The sequence below is a fragment of the Rattus rattus genome, chromosome 2 (assembly GCF_011064425.1).
Source record: "Rattus rattus isolate New Zealand chromosome 2, Rrattus_CSIRO_v1, whole genome shotgun sequence".
Classification (NCBI taxonomy): domain Eukaryota; kingdom Metazoa; phylum Chordata; class Mammalia; order Rodentia; family Muridae; genus Rattus; species Rattus rattus.
In genome coordinates, this window is record NC_046155.1 from 95,892,424 (window position 1) to 95,911,347 (window position 18,924).

General features: G+C 43.3%; 2 protein-coding genes across 2 annotated transcripts in view; one reads left to right on the forward strand and one right to left on the reverse strand.

Moving 5' to 3' along the window:
- Positions 1-9,596, reverse strand: part of Aamdc (adipogenesis associated Mth938 domain containing) — a 29,453-nt gene extending 19,857 nt beyond the window's left edge. Inside the window, exon 1 of the mRNA XM_032892967.1 lies at positions 9,468-9,596. The gene's annotated coding sequence lies outside the window, so the exon portion shown is untranslated. The remainder of the gene's footprint in view (positions 1-9,467) is intronic.
- A 158-nt stretch (positions 9,597-9,754) lies between these two features.
- Rsf1 (remodeling and spacing factor 1) overlaps positions 9,755-18,924 on the forward strand; it is a 115,881-nt gene continuing 106,711 nt past the window's right edge. Inside the window, exon 1 of the mRNA XM_032892968.1 lies at positions 9,755-10,216. Coding sequence (XP_032748859.1) covers positions 10,018-10,216 — 199 coding nt within the window. The 5' untranslated portion in view covers positions 9,755-10,017. The remainder of the gene's footprint in view (positions 10,217-18,924) is intronic.

Here is an 18,924-nt window from a genome sequence, read left to right on the forward strand (position 1 = left end):
ATGGTAGAGAAAATCAACTCTAACAAGTTGTCATCTCATCTCTACAAGCGCTCGCACACACACACATCCATGCGCGCACACGTACACATACACGTACACACACACACACAAATGTAAAAGAAATTTTAAAAAATTATCCTCAGATCTCCAGACATATTCATGTGCATACACCCACCCTGAATTAAAAAATACAATCAATCAGTGGGTTCTACACACATTACTTAGATGTAGACTTTTCCTTTTGCCAGGCAGTGGTGGCACATGTTTTCACCCCAGCATGCAGGAAGCAGAGCAGGCTCCCAGTTCAACCTGGTCACAGAGCGAGTTGTGGGACAGCCAGAGATACACAAAGAGAACCTGTCTCAAAAACCAAGTCAAACCAAAACAAAGGTTCCCCTTCTACTCCATTGATAAGGTGGCCGTTTATTGGTCAGCTTGGGCTACTATAACAAAGTGTTAATTGCATCAACAGAAAGTCATTTCTCACAGTTCTGGAGCCAGGGAATTCTCTCTAGTCCTCTTATAAAGCTACCTATCCTATCGTATTATGGCCCACCCTCATGACCTCACCTAACCTTAGTTACCTTCTGAAGGTACCCTCTTCAAATATCCTTAGTTTGAAAGCTGGGGTTTTGGAAGTTTGGGGAATGCAGCTATCCCACAGGAAGTATCCTCTGGTGGTCCTCTGCAATCTTGGTCACAGTAGCCTGAAGTTCGATTTCTTCAACTTTTCCTTATTATTTAAAATTATGTAATATTCTAGGGGTTTTACATTTCCACATTAATGTTGTGATCATCAACAATTTCTGCAGACTCCCGTTAGAACTTTGATGGACAGTATGCTGAAGGGAACCTGTAATTCGATTCAATACAGAGTTCTGTCATTGTATCAGCATTGAATCCTCTGTGGGTGTAAGTCAGGGGCAGAGTAAGTTTACCCTCCATTCAGACTCTGGGTTTGATCCTAGAATCAGAGAAAAGTCTTCCATCTATGAATATGGGTTGTGTTTCCATATCAAAGTAAACTTCTTTCCAGTGTTTATTTTCTGTAGTCTTATTTTTATTTGTTTGTGATTTTGGTTTTTGCTGTTGTTTTTGTTACCTTTGCTGGCTCCGGACTCTTCATTTTCCTGGTTAGCTTCGTAAGTGATTAGAGGTAGAGCCATCATTCGTGCCTCTTCAGATTTTTAGTTTTAGATTATTTTATTGTTTTAGATGCTATTGTAAAGACTTTCCCTTTGGGGATGGTTCCTGGCTGTGTTGCCTATGTCTCCTGAGTTGCTACCTCCCTTGATAGAATTCCTTCTTAATTTCACATTTGGATTTTTTTCTTATATGCTGAACTATACTTGATTTCTGAGATTTTATTTAGAATCTTACAAACTTACTTGTTGGTTAAAATTTTATTTAAAATTCTGTTTCGTAAGACTTCTTATGTATAAGACCATGTCACTTAAGATAGAGCATAAATCCATACATGCCTCTCCCCATCCTAATTTGGATACATTCTCTTTCCTTTCTGGTTGCCCTGGCTAGAACCTCACTCTGGTGTTAAATACATGCCTTGCTCCTGATTTTAGGGTGAAAGCATCAGTCTTCATCATTAATATGTTAAATGTTGGGCTTCCGTAGATATTGCTAAATCAATAAGGTTGAAAACGGTCCCCAGAAGTTCCTAGTTTACTGAATATTTTTACCACAAAAAAAAATATTGAATCTTCTCAAAGATTTTTTTCCCTGCATTTTTTGGGTTGCATCTTTTTGCCCTGCACCTGACTGGGCTTGTTTCTTTATTCTGTTAACATGATGTAATACTGAGTTTGATTTTGTATGTTAAAACAAACTGTATACTTGCGATAACTCCACTTAGTTACTGTACATATAATTATTGTGAAATTGTTAATCTCAAACATGGGAGGAGAAACACTACCAATTCTAATCATCTCCAAATTAATTAAAGCAAGCTTTTAAAATCTGTGTACACAGACTGCCTCCCCCTAAAGCAGGGTTGAGAGGTCAACAAGAGGAAGACACGGTTTTTATAGACCAGGGGTAAGGGGTCTCCAAATGTGGAGTGTTACCTCCCTGGAGTAGAACATAAGCACAACATGTTAAACATAACGACCCCCTGAAACAAGGACACGATGGTAAGGTGGTCCTAACAAGGGCGTCATAACAAGTGTCACATAACCTCATGAGACAAAGGTAGGATTGCGAGATGGCTACAAGCATCTTTTTGAAACAAAGAGAGTTGCCCTTTTCTGGAACCATCTGTAGTGAGGTTAGAGGTGGGACACAGCCCAGTGCTTGAGGAACAGATTTAATCATACACAGGAATGAGCCTACTTAGTTTTTACTATCAAATGACTTTCAAGCCTAAGAAGGAGGCAGGCTAGGTTCATCAAAATAATTCTTATCCTTGGTATTTGTGGGATCTTGCTGAATAATTAGGAGTTAGACAGACTCCCGGGTAAGAAGACAGACAGGGAGAGGGCCATGGCTAGGTAAGAAAGGTAGTGAATCTCCAAGATGGCCAGCTTCTTCCTCCTCTTCTCTGGACTTGAGACAAAAGCCTAGCAGCTTAAAACAAAAAGCCTGTCAGTGGCTTAGCTCAGGACACTTCACACACAGCCTTGGGCCAATCAACTACACTAACTTCCTTCAAACTGACTAACTGTAAAAGCAGGGGAGGAAGACTCTTCAGAGGCTTTAGCCTCCCCCCACCCACTCCACACCCACCCCACACCCACACACAAAGACTGCATTTTTCAGCTTCCTCAGTTCCTTCACTGCTATACAGGGGGCCTTTTCTCTCTGTTTCTTTGCCCTGTGCGTTTCCTCAACCTCAATAAACACCTTTCTTTTTTTCAACTGTTGACTCTGTTTTGCGTATAGATTACCCTGCTGCTTGTTACCTATTGAGCTTAAGCTTTTTCTTGCCTTTTAATCTTTTTCTTTTTTAAAGATTTATTTATTTTATACATGTGAACACACTGTCACTGTCTTCAGACGCACCAGAAGATGGCATCAGATCCCACTACAGAGTGTTCTTAGCTACCATGTAGTTGCTGGGAATTGAACTCAGGACCTCTAGAAGAGCCTTCAGTGCTCTTAACTGCTGAGCCATTTCTCCAGTCCTGCCTTTCAGTTCTTTAATTGGCAAAAAAATAAATTAGACCAATGTCCCTAGACTGACTATGATGTTTTCCATTTTTTTTGTCCTCTTTCATTTTTTAGTATAATTTTTGATCCTGATGCACTAAATTGATTGTAAAAATACACCAATGAATCATGAGTCACAGTTTGAAACTGCTACTATCAGCTGGGGGTATATTAAAAGTATTTAAGAATGAGGCAGTGCAAACATCGACCACATTAAAAATGGGAATGCTGTGTTGGGATAAGGTCCTTTTGTGTCTGTATTAAATATCCTGTTGCTAGAACTTGTTGGAGAGGCACTTGCTCAACAGTATGGCAGAGGTATGCTTGGGAGGCTCCAGGCAAAGGCTCCATGCAACTAAAATGTAAGCAGTGTGTGTATAATTCTGTGGTCCACACCCCCAGTGAGTATCAGGTTTTGCTATGTAGCGTACCAAACTGCATAACAAGATCTGTGTGCTTAAGTATCTAATAGAAATGTTAAAAATTAAGATATAAAAGGTTTGGGATATGGCTGTGGGTAGAGTGATTCCCAGGCCTCTTAGAAAGTGCTAAGCAGGGGCTGGGGATTTAGCTCAGTGGTAGAGCGCTTACCTAGGGAAGCGTAAGGCCCTGGGTTGGTCCCCAGCTCCGAAAAAAAAAGAACCAAAAAAAAAAAAAAAAAAAAGTGCTAAGCGTGGTGGCACATGCCTTTAAACTCCCCCACCTCCGCACGCCCCAGGGCTCTGGAGGATGGAGCAGGCAGCGCTCTCTACATTCCAGGCAAGCCTTAATTAGATAATGGTGTCAAAAAGGCAAGGGAGGGGTGGGGGTGGGGTGAGGGGTGAGGATGGGAGGGGGAGCGTGGGGATTGAGAGGGGGAGTGGGGGTTGGGAGGGGTTAAAGGTTAAAGGCTCAGTTGCTTTTAACTGGGTGGCTTTTAACTTTTAACTTTAGTTCCAGCGGAGATCTGTTCCCTCGGAGCTCTGTAGGCACTGCCACATGTGTTCACACCCATGCAGACATACACATGTACACATAATTTAAAAATCAAGATAAATCTTTAAAAGGGCACAGGGCCCGATGGCAAACACCTATGATCTCAGCACTTCCGAGGTGGAGGCAGGGGGGATGAGCTCAAGGCCACCCTCAGCTACACAGTGAATTGGAGGCTAGTCTGGGCTGCAAGATTCAGAGGCAGTGGATTTTTGTCTCTGTCTTCTTTCATTCAATGTACTTTTGAGGTTCATCCATATTATAGTGTTGTTGACAGTATATTTCAGTATTTGAGTATTGATAATTTACTTCAGAAATATATCACAATTTACAAATTCTTTTGGATAGTTTGCTGTTTTTAATAAACAATAATACAAACATTAAGCAAAACTCAACCGAGTGCAAGTAAGTGTGTAGCAATAAATCTACTGCAGGTTTAATAAGCAGCTGCCAGTTTTCTTTTCAACATTTATTTATATAATGTATATGAGTGCTCTACATACACCTGCACCAAAAAAGGGCATCGGATCCCATTACGGATGGTTGTGAGCCACCATGCAGTTGCTGGGAATTGAACTCGGGACCTCTGGAAGAACAGTCAGTGCTCTTAACCACTGAGCCATCTCTACAGCCCCAAATAGCTGCAATTTTATCTTTACATTCCAATCTGGGATGTGTGTGTATGTGTGTGTGTGTGTGTTTGTGTGTATCTCAGGTATTTAAATTCACAAAATGGGATTAAACTTGCTTGTACATGTATGTTTTCATGGTTTTGAAATAGGACAGGGGCGTATCATGTTGCTCAGGATGGTCTGGAACTCAATGTATACTTAGCGTGGTCTCAAACTCAAGATCCTTCTGCCTCCATCTCTCTAGCACTGGGCTGACTACATGCCAATAACCTGCAACTGAACTGGCATTAAAGTCTTTTAACCCACACTTTGTGTTAGCCTAGAAAAGCTAGAGATGGTAACAGTAGTGTGGGGGTATGTTTCCTCCCCAACAACGGACTTTGTGAAGGCATGACCTTAACCTTGCTTTGTAGTAAAACGCCTCTCATCTTTTGGGTGGATGTAACTTTCAGATGCCTAAGGACTTTGCTCTCATTCCAGTCTGGAATGCTGAATCCAATCTAGAAGGGCAGAAACTCTAGCATTAGTTATCAGTCCCCTCTGGAAAAGGTTGCGAATTGAAGTCCAATAAAAGAAAACTACAGCATGAAAGCCTTTTCTTTCTTAGGATGTTATCTTACAACCTCATGGGAAAGTGGGAGGCAAGGAGCAGGAAAGCTTAGTAGCAGGTAGGGTGGGTAACTCCTTTAATCCCAGCACATAGGAGGTAGCGACTGGAAGGTCATTGCAAGTTTGAGTCAGGCCTGTCTAGTGAGATCCTCTCTAAAAAACTGACAGGAACAAACAAACAAACAAACAAACAAAGCACAAAACAGAAAACAAGAGAGGGGCATGGTGGAGCATGGCTGCAGTCCCAGCCCATGTAAGGTGGGGAGGAGTTCAAGGAACCTCACATACACAGGCAGTTAGAGATAAACCAGGGCTCATGGTATCCTGCCTGAAAAGAAACAAAACAGCTGAAAATCAAGATGGAAACCTGATAGGCTTTATATAACATGTAATAAAACCTTCCACTCCCTTCAGTGTTTCTTTTCATAGAAATTGTTTCGCAAAGGTATAATTCAAAATATTGTGTGCCTGGCTTGTTGTTACAAAACGGTTGATAGAGATGCATTCTGGGTCAGATTTTCTTTCTTTCTTTAAACATTTTTTTTCCATTTAAATTTTCCATGCGCGTGTGTGGATGCCTGCACGCATGCTTGTGGAGGTAGGAGAACAACTGGCAAGAGTCAGTTTTCCTCTACCACCTCAGGTCATGGAAGCTTTAATCACTGCCCCATCTCACCAGCTTCTGGGTCAGATTCCCTTCAGTCGGGTCTCTAGGTTCTTGTTTTTTCCTCCCCCAACCCCACATTTTACATTTTGAGACTTCTATCAGAATTCTTAGTTGGATATTCCCAATTTCAATGGTTGTCTAAAATACATAGTTTCACACTTATTAAAACTTTGAGATAATAATCCAGTCATATTTCCCCTTAATAACCAATGTATTAATTTATGAGTGTGTGTGTGTGTGTGTGTGTATGTGTGTGTCTGAGCATATGTATACATCACTTCCTGTGAGCCTCAGAAACCATAAGAGGGCACCAGATGCTTAAAAATTAGAGTTAAAGGGGGTTGGAGTTGCTGGACACGGGCTGGGAACCAAACCTGGGTCCTGAAATCTAACCTTAGGTCCTCTGGAAAGAGTTTTCTTAACTGCAAGCCATCTTCAACTGTACCATCTTTCTCCCTTTTGAGACAGTTTCACTGTGCAGTCCCAGCCAGCCTGAAACCCTGAGACTGCCTGCTTCTGCTTTTAGGTCCTAGGATGAAAAGCCTGTGTCATCATATCCTGCTACAACCATATTTTCTTAGAAACCTAAACAAACAAAACCCCCCAAAACCTTATTGTAGTAAAATATATATAACATAAAGAGAACCATTTAAATAATTTTCAGTAGTATTAAGCATATTGGGGTTTATAATTTCTTATCTCTCCTCTCTCTTGAAGAGAGAAGGTCTCTCTACATAGCCTTGGCTGCCCTAGGATTCACAATGCATACCCTGGCTGGCCTTGCACTCAAAGAGATCTACCAACCTCTGCCTCCCAAGTGCTGGGATTAATGGTGGTTTTGATTTGAGGACTTGTTTATCAGATGGAGAATCATTATTCCGGTGGCTGACTAATAGATGGCTAAGTGGATAGGCAGGCTTGGTCTCCCTCCAGAGAACCCATGGTTCCTAGCACCCAAATCCAGCAGATACAGCCACCTGTGGCTCCTGCTTCAGGAGATCTGATGCTCTCTCTTCTAGATTACACATGAGTGTGCACATGGACACAAGATCATTTAAAATACAAACAGACAAACTAGTTATGGTAACACACATCAGTAATACGGATACTGAAGTTTAGCCAGGAGGATCAGAAGTTCAAGGTCATCCTTGGCTACATAGGAAGTTGGGAGGTCAGAATGGAATGCATGGGACCCTGTGTGAAAATAATAAAATGAAAAGATTATTCTAGGACCTAGAGAGATGGCTCAGTAGCCACTGCTTATTGCTTCGTAGATGACCCAGGATTCAGTTCCAAGTACCCACATTTGTAACTCCAATTCTATGGGATCGATGCCTTCTTGCCTCCAAGGGCACCTATACACATGCAGTGCACAAAGTAAACACAGGCAGGCACACAGGCATATACATTAAGAAAATCAATCTGAAGACAAGGTTCATTTTAAAGACCAGTAAGACAGTCAGTGAGTAAAGGTGCCTACGGAAGAAGCCTGGACACTTGAGTCCACTCCCTGGAGCCCACATAAAAAGTAAAAGAAGAGAAGTGATTCATCAAAGTTGTCTTCTGACATGCAGGCAAACAGCACAAATGTCTGCACACACACAAATAATATCTCAAAAGAATCATAATTCTAGGTAATAACTTTCTGAGAATTCCTTTTCTCTTGAGAAATGAGTTTCTTTGATAATGACAATGATATAGAATATTATGGTTTTCCCCTCTTTTTACCTGGAAATACATAACATAATCTAATGTTTATCTGTGTAGCCAATGTTTCTATGTTCCTGTCATAATTATTTGCCCATTAAAAAATCTTTCTTTAGTTACACATTTTCCTATTTTATCAGATTTAGAATATGTGTTGCCTCCAATTAGTTTAAGGAAGTACATATTATGTAAGTTTTAAATATATTCTTAATATTTTGGCATAACATAATAAATCGTAGGCTGAACATAGCTGGATTTGATCTAAATGATATATTTTTTGATAACAAGAAAGATTTGATTCTTTGAAACAGTCTTACTTTATAGCCCTAGCTGGCCTGAACTCGGTGTTCTTCCTGCCTTTGCCACCTGCCAGGACAAAAAGGAATATTTCAAAGTATATACAATGTGGCAGAAAACTTATACTAACCACTTTACTGTGAACCTTCCATGCTGCACATATTATCTCACTGTACTAAAGGTCAAAGTAATCGAGAAACTTCAGAAGGTTATAAAGTAATTAGGGATAGGACTCAAGTCTGGCTCAATTCAAACTTCTGGCTCCTAAGCCTACAGTATACTGTTTCCTAGCTGTGTGTTCCATTTTACATTGTTGATGACTTCCCCCTTTCTGGGATTCTTTCTGAGAGAAGGCCACATCCAACTCTTGAATGGAGTCAAACTCTGCTTCTTAACAAGTTTACTGCTGTGCAGTCATCTCCCAGCTCTCTAAGTAGAATCCTGCCTCACCCTCTTAGACCCTGGCCACCTCAGAGCCTGAGCTAAGCCCAGTCCTCGCATCTTAGTTTCCCAGTAGAGAGTGGTTTCTCAGATTCTGTCACCCAGCAGGGGCAATTCCTCACTAGTGATCCACAGAGTACCTCAGGTCCTAGTCCACTGGCAGAGCTCTGGGACCTGAGACTCTTCAGTGTTGTGTAACAGTGTCCATCTGTCAAGGAAGCTCTTAAAACAGGGCAGTAAAACAACTCAAACAGCTCCAGGAAGTCCCTGAAACTAACCAGATTCATTAGGTCCTTCTCTGTCAGAGTAAACAATAAAAGGTGAGAGTCTCTCTCAGACTAAAGGAAGTTGAGCTGCCAAAAAAAGCACCTCAGACAAGCTGCCCTGCAAAGATGACTCTGCCATCAGACTAACTAACTGCCTGGAAGAAGCAGAAGCCAGCTGAGCAAGAATTTCAGACTAGAGTTACTTGGAAAGGACACGCCAACCCATTGAGCTGCCTGCAGGCTGTGCAGGGTGCTGGAGGTTCCCAGTTTTTATAATCTGTCACCCATGCTGGTGTGGGCCCTGGGGATGTAGCTGTCCTTGAGTCATTCTTGCTTCTCTAAGTAACCCCTCATCCATATTGCTGTAAAAATAAAACGTATTGGTTCGCCAAACTGGACTTTGGTGTTATCTGTACTTTGGTCTGTTGGTGGGAGCCCTATCTGAGGTGAAATGTGTTTACCGTCTCCCCAGGAAAAGTTTCGTCACACAACACTCAGTAGAGGGCAACACCCCTCAGCAAACTTTCTGAGAGACTTCTCTTCACGGTCCTGCGCCAAGCCACAGCTGCACCTTTCCTTTTCCTAACCTCTCCCCACAGTGGCGTTCCCCTCTTCCCCTTTGCCATTCTCCTTTTTTCTGCGTCTTAGTGTCTCTCTTCAACTTCCCCTCTCTCTCCTGGTCGTCTCGGTTCCCGGATCCCGCAGAAAACTCACGCAGCGCTTCTGTTCTTCGGTTGCTCCTCCAGTCGGCTCCGCGCTCTACCTCTCCCTGCAGCTAGCTGAGAGATTCTGAGCCACGGCCGTTCAGCTATCAGGCCTGGAACTAGCCTTCTGCCAGCTGACACCCGAAGCTCCGCCCCCTCCCCCCATTGGCTATCGTTCTCAGAAAGTCCCGCCCCCAGACTCGCAGCCCGCCTCTCCGCCCCGTTTCCCTTGTTTTCATTCCCCCTGTCACACGAGGCAGTAGCAACCCTGAAGTGGGAGGGGAGGAGTCGGAGCGGAGTAGTCGTAGAGGGAAGGGGACGGGAAGAGGGCGGAAAGTGAAGGGCCCAGAGTGCCTCTCTGTCCCCGATCTAGCTCAGTTCTCGACTGCTCCGGGCCGGCGTGGTATTGTGGGATCGCGGCGCCTGGCCGGAGACGCTCGCATCCGCAGGGGCGTCCACTCGAGAGCGCCTCCTGTCGTCCATAAGGCTACCCTGCCATTCCTCGGCCCCCCAACTCCTCCCGCTCCCCCATCCCCTCCTCCTCCATCCTCCAGTTCAAAATGGCGACGGCGGCGGCGGCGGCAGCGGCGGCGGTAGCGGCGATGGCTCCTCCGGGCTGCCCGGGTTCGTGCCCCAACTTCGCCGTAGTCTGCTCCTTCTTGGAACGCTACGGGCCGCTGCTGGACCTGCCCGAGTTGCCGTTCCCAGAGCTGGAGCGGGTGCTACAGGCGCCGCCGCCAGACATCGGCCACGGAGAAGGTAAGCGATCGGCCCGTACGCCCGGCGGGAAGCGGCCCTGGCGCGCTTTAGCTCTCCACAGATACCTTGCAGCTCTGCGGCCGGCCCTCTCCAGGGATTGGGCTCCGCGGAGTCCCTACTCCGCGTAGCCCGGGGGGTTCCTGGGTGCTGGGGAGGCGGGGCGGAGGCCCCCTAGGGCCACCGTGCCCCGCGGGGACGGAGGTGGGGGCGTCGCGGGCCGGGTGTGGGCTAGGGCCCAGGAGGGGGTATTGTGCGGGGCTGACGCTTGGGGCTGGGTCCCCCGCGCCGGTGTTGCATCCAGTTCTTATCCCTTTAGGTGGCGGGGGAAGGGGAGCACAGGTTCCGGCCAGCTTTGCGCTTTTCTCTTCCCCTCCTCCCACCAATCCTTTCCACCGTCTCCCGGGAGGCTGGGCCCATCTTCTCCCGGCGCCCCCTCTGCTCACTCCACCTGAGTGGGAGGGGGGCCCGCGGACACTCCACTCTCCCCGTGGTGGGAACTCCCCCGAGGGAGTCGGCTCCTATCTCTTACCGTCCCCCTGGAGGCTGGCCTAATCCCCCCAAACTCCTTCCTCGGGAGATCTGCTCCGCTGACCAGGGAGGGGGCTTCCCCCCTGTTCTCGCGTAGGAAGGGGAAATGAAGTCGGCCCAGCTTCTCCACTCTGGGGAGGAGAGGGTTAATATCTCCTCCTCCATAGTTTTTCTCCTCGCCACCTCCCCCAAAATAATAGAAAAGCATCTCTCCACTTTTCTCTATCCCTTCCCCCTATCTCGGCTATAGGGCTTAAGGGAAGAAGAAGTCACTCTTCCATTTGCTGGCTGGTGTGGGGTGGTTAGTCTGTAGGCTGGAGGAGGGGCTCAGACGGCTGGGGAAACAGTTGAAGAAGGTGCTTGTTGCTCATGTTTCTCTCTGGTGCCGCTGGTCTATTATTGGTGTTCGCAAGTGGTGCTCCTTCCACATAAGGCCACCGCGCGGGTGCAGGGCGCATGCTCTGCCCGGCCCCATTGAAACTTCCTGCTGCTGCTGCTGGTGGTGGTGGTGGTTCTTTTGCTAGAGCATCTCAACGCGGTGTTTGCTGCTTGCAGTCCTCACACGCTGAGTGCTAACCCTCTCCCCTATTAATCCCGATCCATGCCGCTCCTTTTCTGGTACTTTATTCCCTTAGAGAAGGCTTATTTGTGTACTCCGAACATTGCCTTTGTCTAGCTACAGCCCTTGGCAGAAGAAGAAACGTTTTCCAAATAGGTCTTCTTTTCTTCTTTTTCTTTTGATCTGTGCGTAGATGACCAGGGTGGACTGGGTATTGTACAGGCATGATAGCTGTGACCTTTCTAAGAAAGCTGAGTTGCTTTTTTGTTCTCTATAGAAATTATGTTTCCGATATTATATGTATTTACATAGCTGAGGAAAGACCCGAGTGTGAACTCATTCAAGGTATTACCCTGTAGAGAAAAATGTGTGATATACAATGTTATTAAGTATTAATCCTACAGCAGTTTATTAGTACAGCGGTCGTATACTTTCTTTCCCCTTTCTCTTTTGAAACTGTCCTGGAACTCTGTAGACCATGGTGGCTTGGAACTCTTAGAAATCCTCCTGCCTCTGCCTGCTGCGTGCTAGGATTAAAGGCATTTTTCACTACACCAGGCTCTACACCTCTTTGCTGGTTCACATTTCTTAGACTCTCTGGCTACAAAAGGCTAGTTTTTTTAAACTATGAAATCGGAATTAAATTACTTTAGGTTAAGACTTTTGCAGAATTTCTTTAAACATTAAGCTTCTAGTGTATTTCATTATCAAATTATATTTATATTCTTTTTGAGGCAAGTAGTCACTGTGAAGTATAATTTTAATTTTCTCACTTAATTTTAGGATGCTTTAAAAATATAAGTAATTTATTTGTCAGAAAATGTGAGAACTTGAGGGGAAATGTTTTTAGAATTTATTTGGGCCAAGTTAAGAGGCAGGCATGAATTTTTGGGGGTGCCATGGCATTTTGAATAGCAGATAAGCTTGCATTTCCTTAATTTTTAATCATTGCGCTTTCTTGGTATTAGTATTGAAAGAGAAGTTATTAGAATAGGTTTGGTATTTCTAGCATTGAACTTTGGGCTATTAACTAAGCAGAAATGGGAAAGAAGCTGGGCTAAGAGGAATCCTTTAGCTCAGCCACACACAGCATTGCCATCAATATAGTTACTAAGAGGGCTGATAATAGATCTGTCGTGGGGAATCTAAGAATAATTGTTAATGTCACACGGTTCAAGACATGTGGCAAATGAAAAGTCTGAAGGTGAAAGTTTTTACTGCACAGGAAAAAGATTTTCAAACTTGGATTATGGCATAATTTAACAGTCGTTCAGCTAATAAGATTTGACTCAGTCTTTTGGGGAAAGATTTGGAGATACTAGAAAGGGTTAAAAGACTAGTGTTTGTGTTGAGCAATGTAATATATAGGTTATAGAACAAGTTGATTGATTTATATGGACCTCACTTTCTTCAGTAGACAAAGATAGTGGCTAAGAGTCAAATGAAATGTTACAATTTTTTTTATAAACAAACTACTTATAAATACTTTTGTACTAATTAAAGATTTTTCAGATAAAAGATACTGTGTCTTTTATATGTTTTATATGTTTTTTTAAATATATTTTTTTGAGCTGAAATTACACTGTAGCGCTCCTATCGCTAAATCCCAAACCAGAAGAGTACCTGACATCGAATCCCAGATGGTTGTCCCAGAGCCACCATATGGTTTGCTGGGAATTGAACTTAGGACCTCCGGGAAGAGCAGTAACTATTGAGCCATCTCTCCAGCCCCTATCTTTTATATGTATTATTTGTAACTAGGTTTAAATTTTAAGTTGGGAATGTATGGGGGTGTCTGTCATAATCAAGTGAGTTCTACTTTGTATAAGTTTTATTAAGAAACAGCTCTGTGCCATTTAAAAGTTTTAATTAATCTGAGCAAGGTGGCACTTGCCTTTAATTCTAGTAGATCTTTGAGGCCAAGGCAAGCCTGGGCTACAGAATGAGTTCAGGACAGGCCAGGGCTACACAGAGAAAACCTATCTCAAAAAACAAACAAGCAAAAAAAAAAAAAAAAAAAAAGCAAAGTGTTAATTTTGCTGGCAGGATAGCTCAGTGGGTAAAGATGCTTGTTGCCATGCCTAGTTCTTGTTGTCAAGCCAAGATCTGAGTTTAATTCCCTGAACCTACAGAGTGGAAGGAAAGAAAGAACCACTTGCAAGCGGCCCTCTAACCACTACTGGAGCTTTTTGGCATGTGTGTAGAAAGAGTGCCCATGCCTGCACAGACACACACACACGCACGCACGCACGCACGCACGCACGCACAGAGAGAGAGAGTTTAAAAATACCTTATGGGACTGGCCCTTAGAATACGCTTTTATTTGTCCTTTTCAGTTCTCTGCTCTACCAACTGGGGGTATGGGAAGGGGTTAAATACTTGAATATAGCATTTATTGAGGTAGACTTAGCAATAGCATAGCATTCTTAGGTAGAAACTAGTTTACTAATTTGTCCTTGTTTAAGTACTTTGTGATCTTTTTCTTAGTTGTCTGTAAGCTTTAATTTGATATTGTAGCTTCAGTTTAGAGTGCCTTGTTCCTTAGTTAAGAAAGGCCTCATGGAACAGAAAATAGAACCAGTGTCTGTTCTAATTCCAAAACTTGATAAGTTGTTATGTACTCCATAGTAATTCCCAATAGGTAATTCTGGTTGTTTAAAGATAAAATAAAACTGTTGAAAATTCAATTTATTTTTTTTAAAAAAAGAATGATTAATTGTATGAGTGTTTTGCCTGTTTGTTTTCACATGTATTCATGTGTGCCTGGGGTCCTTAGAGTCAGGAGAAGGCATCAGATCCCCTGGAACTTGAGCCACCATGTGGGTGCTGGGAATCAAACCTATGTCCTCTGCAAGAGCAAGGTTCTGAACCACTGAGTCATTTCTCCAGGCCCTAGATTTAATTTTCAATGGTTTCCAAATACCTAATAAGTGGAACTGATGTTATTTTTTGGCATAGAGCTGCTCTAAGAAAATTACTGAGACACTGAGAATATCATGAATCTGCAGTGCTTGGGAATTGCTGCTTTAGAGACCATTACTAAGTTTTGGGACTAGAAAGAAAGAACAACTGCTTCATTTAAATTACAAGGAAGAGAAATTAAGACAAAGGGATAGATTTCAAGCACATACACACCTGGCCATTGGTGTTATTTATACTGTGGTTTGAAAAGTTGGCCTAAACTATCCCCCATGAACAGATTCATAATTGATGCTGGGATAGGAAAAGGGCATTCTAAGTGAAGGCACTGCGCATTCTGCTTCACTGCCCGGCTCCGTATTCAGTCTGGAACTGAAGTGCTTCCTGCTAACAGGAAGTAGGTGACTGTGGGATACAGGTAAAATAAGGGTTGATATTTTTTTTGTCAGATTGTTAAGTGTCACGTGTGTGTGTGTGTGTGTGTGTGTGTGTGTACAATGTAGGTGCACATGCATATGCGTTACATGGTATGGAAATTGGAGGACAACTTTCAAGAGCTAATTCTTGCTTTTTAAATTCCATCCACTTTGTCAAAACAGGTTCTCTCATGTTTATGACACTGTGTAGCCTACTGAAGCTTTAGGCCAATTCTCTCTGTTGTACTTAGTAACTCTGTAGTTTAGATGTCAAGCATAAAAGGATATGTCTTTCATATTTCAGTGAACTATGATTCTAACTTCATATTCTCTCTTCCAATAAATTCTCTGATAGTACTTTTTATGTTTTGAATGAATTTGATGAAGTAAAAAGATGAGCATTGAAACCAGTAATACAGTCTTTTAATTTAAGCATATCTCAGAAGTGTACACACACATGGGTTTATAATGGCAGGTCATTGGTCAATGTCCTTACTGAGGCAAGAGCCTAGGCTGGTTGAAAACTTCCAGTTTTGGCACTTCTGACTTTGAAGAAGTAAGATTCTTTATTTGTCTTTGAGTTCCACGCTGTTGAGCCAGGGTCTCTCTTGTGTCTGACACTATGTAGTGTGTTTTTGGTACATCACAGGATCGAGGAAGCCTGCAGTTATAAAGGTGTAAAGGAAGGCTGTTTGCATTGTCCTAGGACAGGAGCTAATTAATTGGAACAGAAAAGGTTGGGTTAATGTGAGACTCTTAATGCAAAGAGGCCTGCTTTCTTAGTCTTCTGGTTATTTAGCGACTGTCTTTAGGGGCTGACCAGGGGCTGAGTCAGCAATTAAGAACCCTGGCTGCTCTTCCAGAGGACCCAGGTTCAGTCTTGGCACCCACATTATCTGTAACTACAGTTTCAGGGGGATCTGATACCTTTTAGTCTTTGTAGGCATCAGACATACATGTAGGCAAAACAAACTCATACACATTAACAAAATAAGGTAAAAAAGGGTCTTAGAGGTTGGCTCTTTGCATGAGGATCTTAGTTTATATCCTGAGCACCCACATAAAAGCCAGGAATGATGGTTCATGTCTGTAGCTCTTATGCTGTCAGGGAGGTAGAGGGGTAAGGAATGAAGTTAGCTGTGCCCCTGGGATTTGTTGGACAGCCAACCCAGTGAGTTCATGGTCCAGTGAGAGCCCTTGTCACAAAGTATAGTGGAGGGCTGTAGAGGAAGACACCTGAAGTTGATCTCTGGCCAACACATTTAGGTCTGCATGTGAGCACATATCACATAGGCACACATACCACCAGGAAGAAACACCACACTGCTTGCTTACTTCATTAATATAACATGTATACTGACCATCTGCTGCATGGTAATTCTAGCAATTATTTTAAGGGTTTAAAAGAAAACAAAAATGTTAGAAATGGGTCTATTTTTAAAGAGTTTCTAGTTTAATAAGAAACTAAAGTGAGTTTGTATGTTACCCTTCAAGGACATTTTCCCCCTGGGATTTTATTAAATGGAGTAGTAGTATATGCATTCTAGACTATAGGTTATAAGCTAAAATTATCTCTACAGGCTTTTGGTGAGGTGGATGACCACATGTGTTGTGGAAGAATAAGAGTAACTAAGCTTAAAGAACATTTAACCTGCACTGTGCCTTAAAGGAGGGTACTTAATATGTATGCTAGATTTAAAAATGGACTTTTACTCTGGGCTTGATGACTATGGTCTCAATATATTATGTTTTTCATCTCTGATTTTACTATAATACAGATGCCATAACAGAAGTCACCAGGATGCTTCCTGTTTTCCATTCATGTTAGAACTTGTATAATATCAAATATTGCTTGAGAAAATAACTTCATTTAAGAAGTCATTTCTTGTCAGGCCAGCAGTCAGGAGGCAGAGCAGGCAGTTCGCTCTGAGTTTGAGGCCAGCCTGGACTACATTGTGCATTTTAGGCTGGACAGAACTATGTAGAGAAACACTGTCTCACAACAAAACAAGTTATTTCTTTCAGTAAGTGGTACTTGCTTTGCCTGCCTGCTATGTGCTAGATGAACATAAACCCTTGGAATGTATTGCTGTTTTTTTTTAAAGATTTATTTATTTAACTATGTAAGTGTTCTGTCTGCTTGTACACCTGCATGGCAGAAATTGGCACCAGATCCCATTACAGATAATTGTGAGCCATCATATGGTTGCTAGGAATTGGACTCAGGACCCCTGGAAGAGCACTTAGTGCTCTTAGCTGCTGAGCCATCTCTCCAGCCAAATCCAGTGAATAGAGCCACCTGTGGCTCCTGCATCAGAAGATCTGATGCTCTCTCTTCTGGATTACACACGTGTGTGCACATGGACACAAGATCATTTAAAATACAAACAAACAAACTGGTTATGGTAGCACACATCAGTAATACAAATACTTGGAAGGTTTAGGCAGGAGGATCAGAAGTTCAAGGCCACGGGACCCTGTGTGAAAATAATCAAGTGAAAAGATCATTATTCTAGGACCTGGAGAGGTGGCTCAGCAGTTACTGCTTTAGGAGATCTGATGCTCCTGGAGATCTGATGCTCCTGGAGATCTGATGCTTTTGAAGATCTGATGCTCCTGGAGATCTGATGCTCCTGGAGATCTGATGCTCCTGGAGATCTGATGCTCCTGGAGATCTGATGCTTTTGAAGATCTGATGCTCCTGGAGATCTGATGCTTTTGAAGATCTGATGCTCCTGGAGATCTGATGCTCCTGGAGATCTGATGCTTTTGAAGATCTGATGCTCCTGGAGATCTGATGCTCCTGGAGATCTGATGCTCCTGGAGATCTGATGCTCCTGGAGATCTGATGCTTTTGAAGATCTGATGCTCCTGGAGATCTGATGCTCCTGGAGATGACCCAGGGCTCAGTTCAGTCTGTGTGCTTGCAAGTACTACCACACTCATGGAGCTCAGAGGACAATATGAAGGAGCTAGTGCTCTCCTGTCTTGTCAGGCCTGGGAATTGAACTCAGGTTGTCAGGCTTGCTAGCAGGTGCCCTTACTTGCTGAGCTATCTTACTGACTTTCCAACTTTGAAACGAAAACTTACTTTTGGTCTAGTGGGCGGGACCAAGTTCTATGCTTCATCATTGAGATACATCCAGTACCTGTTTGTTTAATAAAAGGCATACTTTTCTGAAGAGGCAGAGGGAAGGGGACAGACATGGAGAGAAGAGCATGTTAGCTTCTTTTCATGACTGTGACAAAAACACCTGAATAAACAACTTGAAAGGTAGAAAGATGATGTTGGCTCCTGGTTTGTAAGGTCTTGGTGATAAGGTCAGAGGACAGTATGGAAGAGTTATAGGAGAAGGTATAGTAGCTGCTCATTTCCTAGCAGCTAGAAACGGACGGGGAACGAGACAGAAAGAAAGAAAAGAGGGAGGGAGAGGGACAGGGAGAGGGAGAGATACCTGTAGCACAAATCCAATAAGAAACACTGTTCAAAGGCATACCCCAAGTGACCTACTTCTTTCAGCTGTGCCCCAATTCCTATTTGTCCATTCAGCTGTGAATTCATTGATGAGTTAATCCATTAGTGAAGTTAGTGCCTTCATGATCCACTCATTTCTCAATAGTATCACAGCTGAGGAGCAACCCTTTAACACATAGCTGTTTTTGAGGGTGGTACTTCATATCCAGACTTTGCACTAGGCAACTTAACAAAAAGTAAAAACTGTGGGTAGGACTGCATTTGTCCTAGGTCAGGGGACCTTCCCTGTGTAGGAACACAGAGTGTGAGGATGTGCCAGTAGAACCAGCACTAAACTAATGGTGAGAAAGAGAAGGATGGGCCCGCACTTGGCACATGCCTCCAGCATGCAGGCTAGGTTTCAACCTTGTGTACTGCACAAAGTTTGCTTGAATTATAAAATTCAAGTACGTGAGTCATACACTGTGTGTAAGAAAACAGTCAGAAGCCAAGGCATGATGGCACACACTGGGGCAGAGGCAGGGGTTCGGGGCCAGCCTTGGTGCATAGCAAGTTTGAGTTCAGCCTGGGCTATGTAAGAACTTGCCTGGAAAAACTAGAAACAGAAAACAGACATTCAGAGTGAGGTTGAGTCTGTACTCATTCTAGATCCCAAGCTTTTCCCTTGCTATTTTCCCAGAGTAGAATTATAATTCTTCCACCTGCTTTTTCTTATATTTTTTGCAGCTTATTTTTTTTTTTTTTTTTTTTTTTTTTTTGGTTTTTTTTCGGAGCTGGGGACCGAACCAGGGCCTTGCGCTTCCTAGGTGGC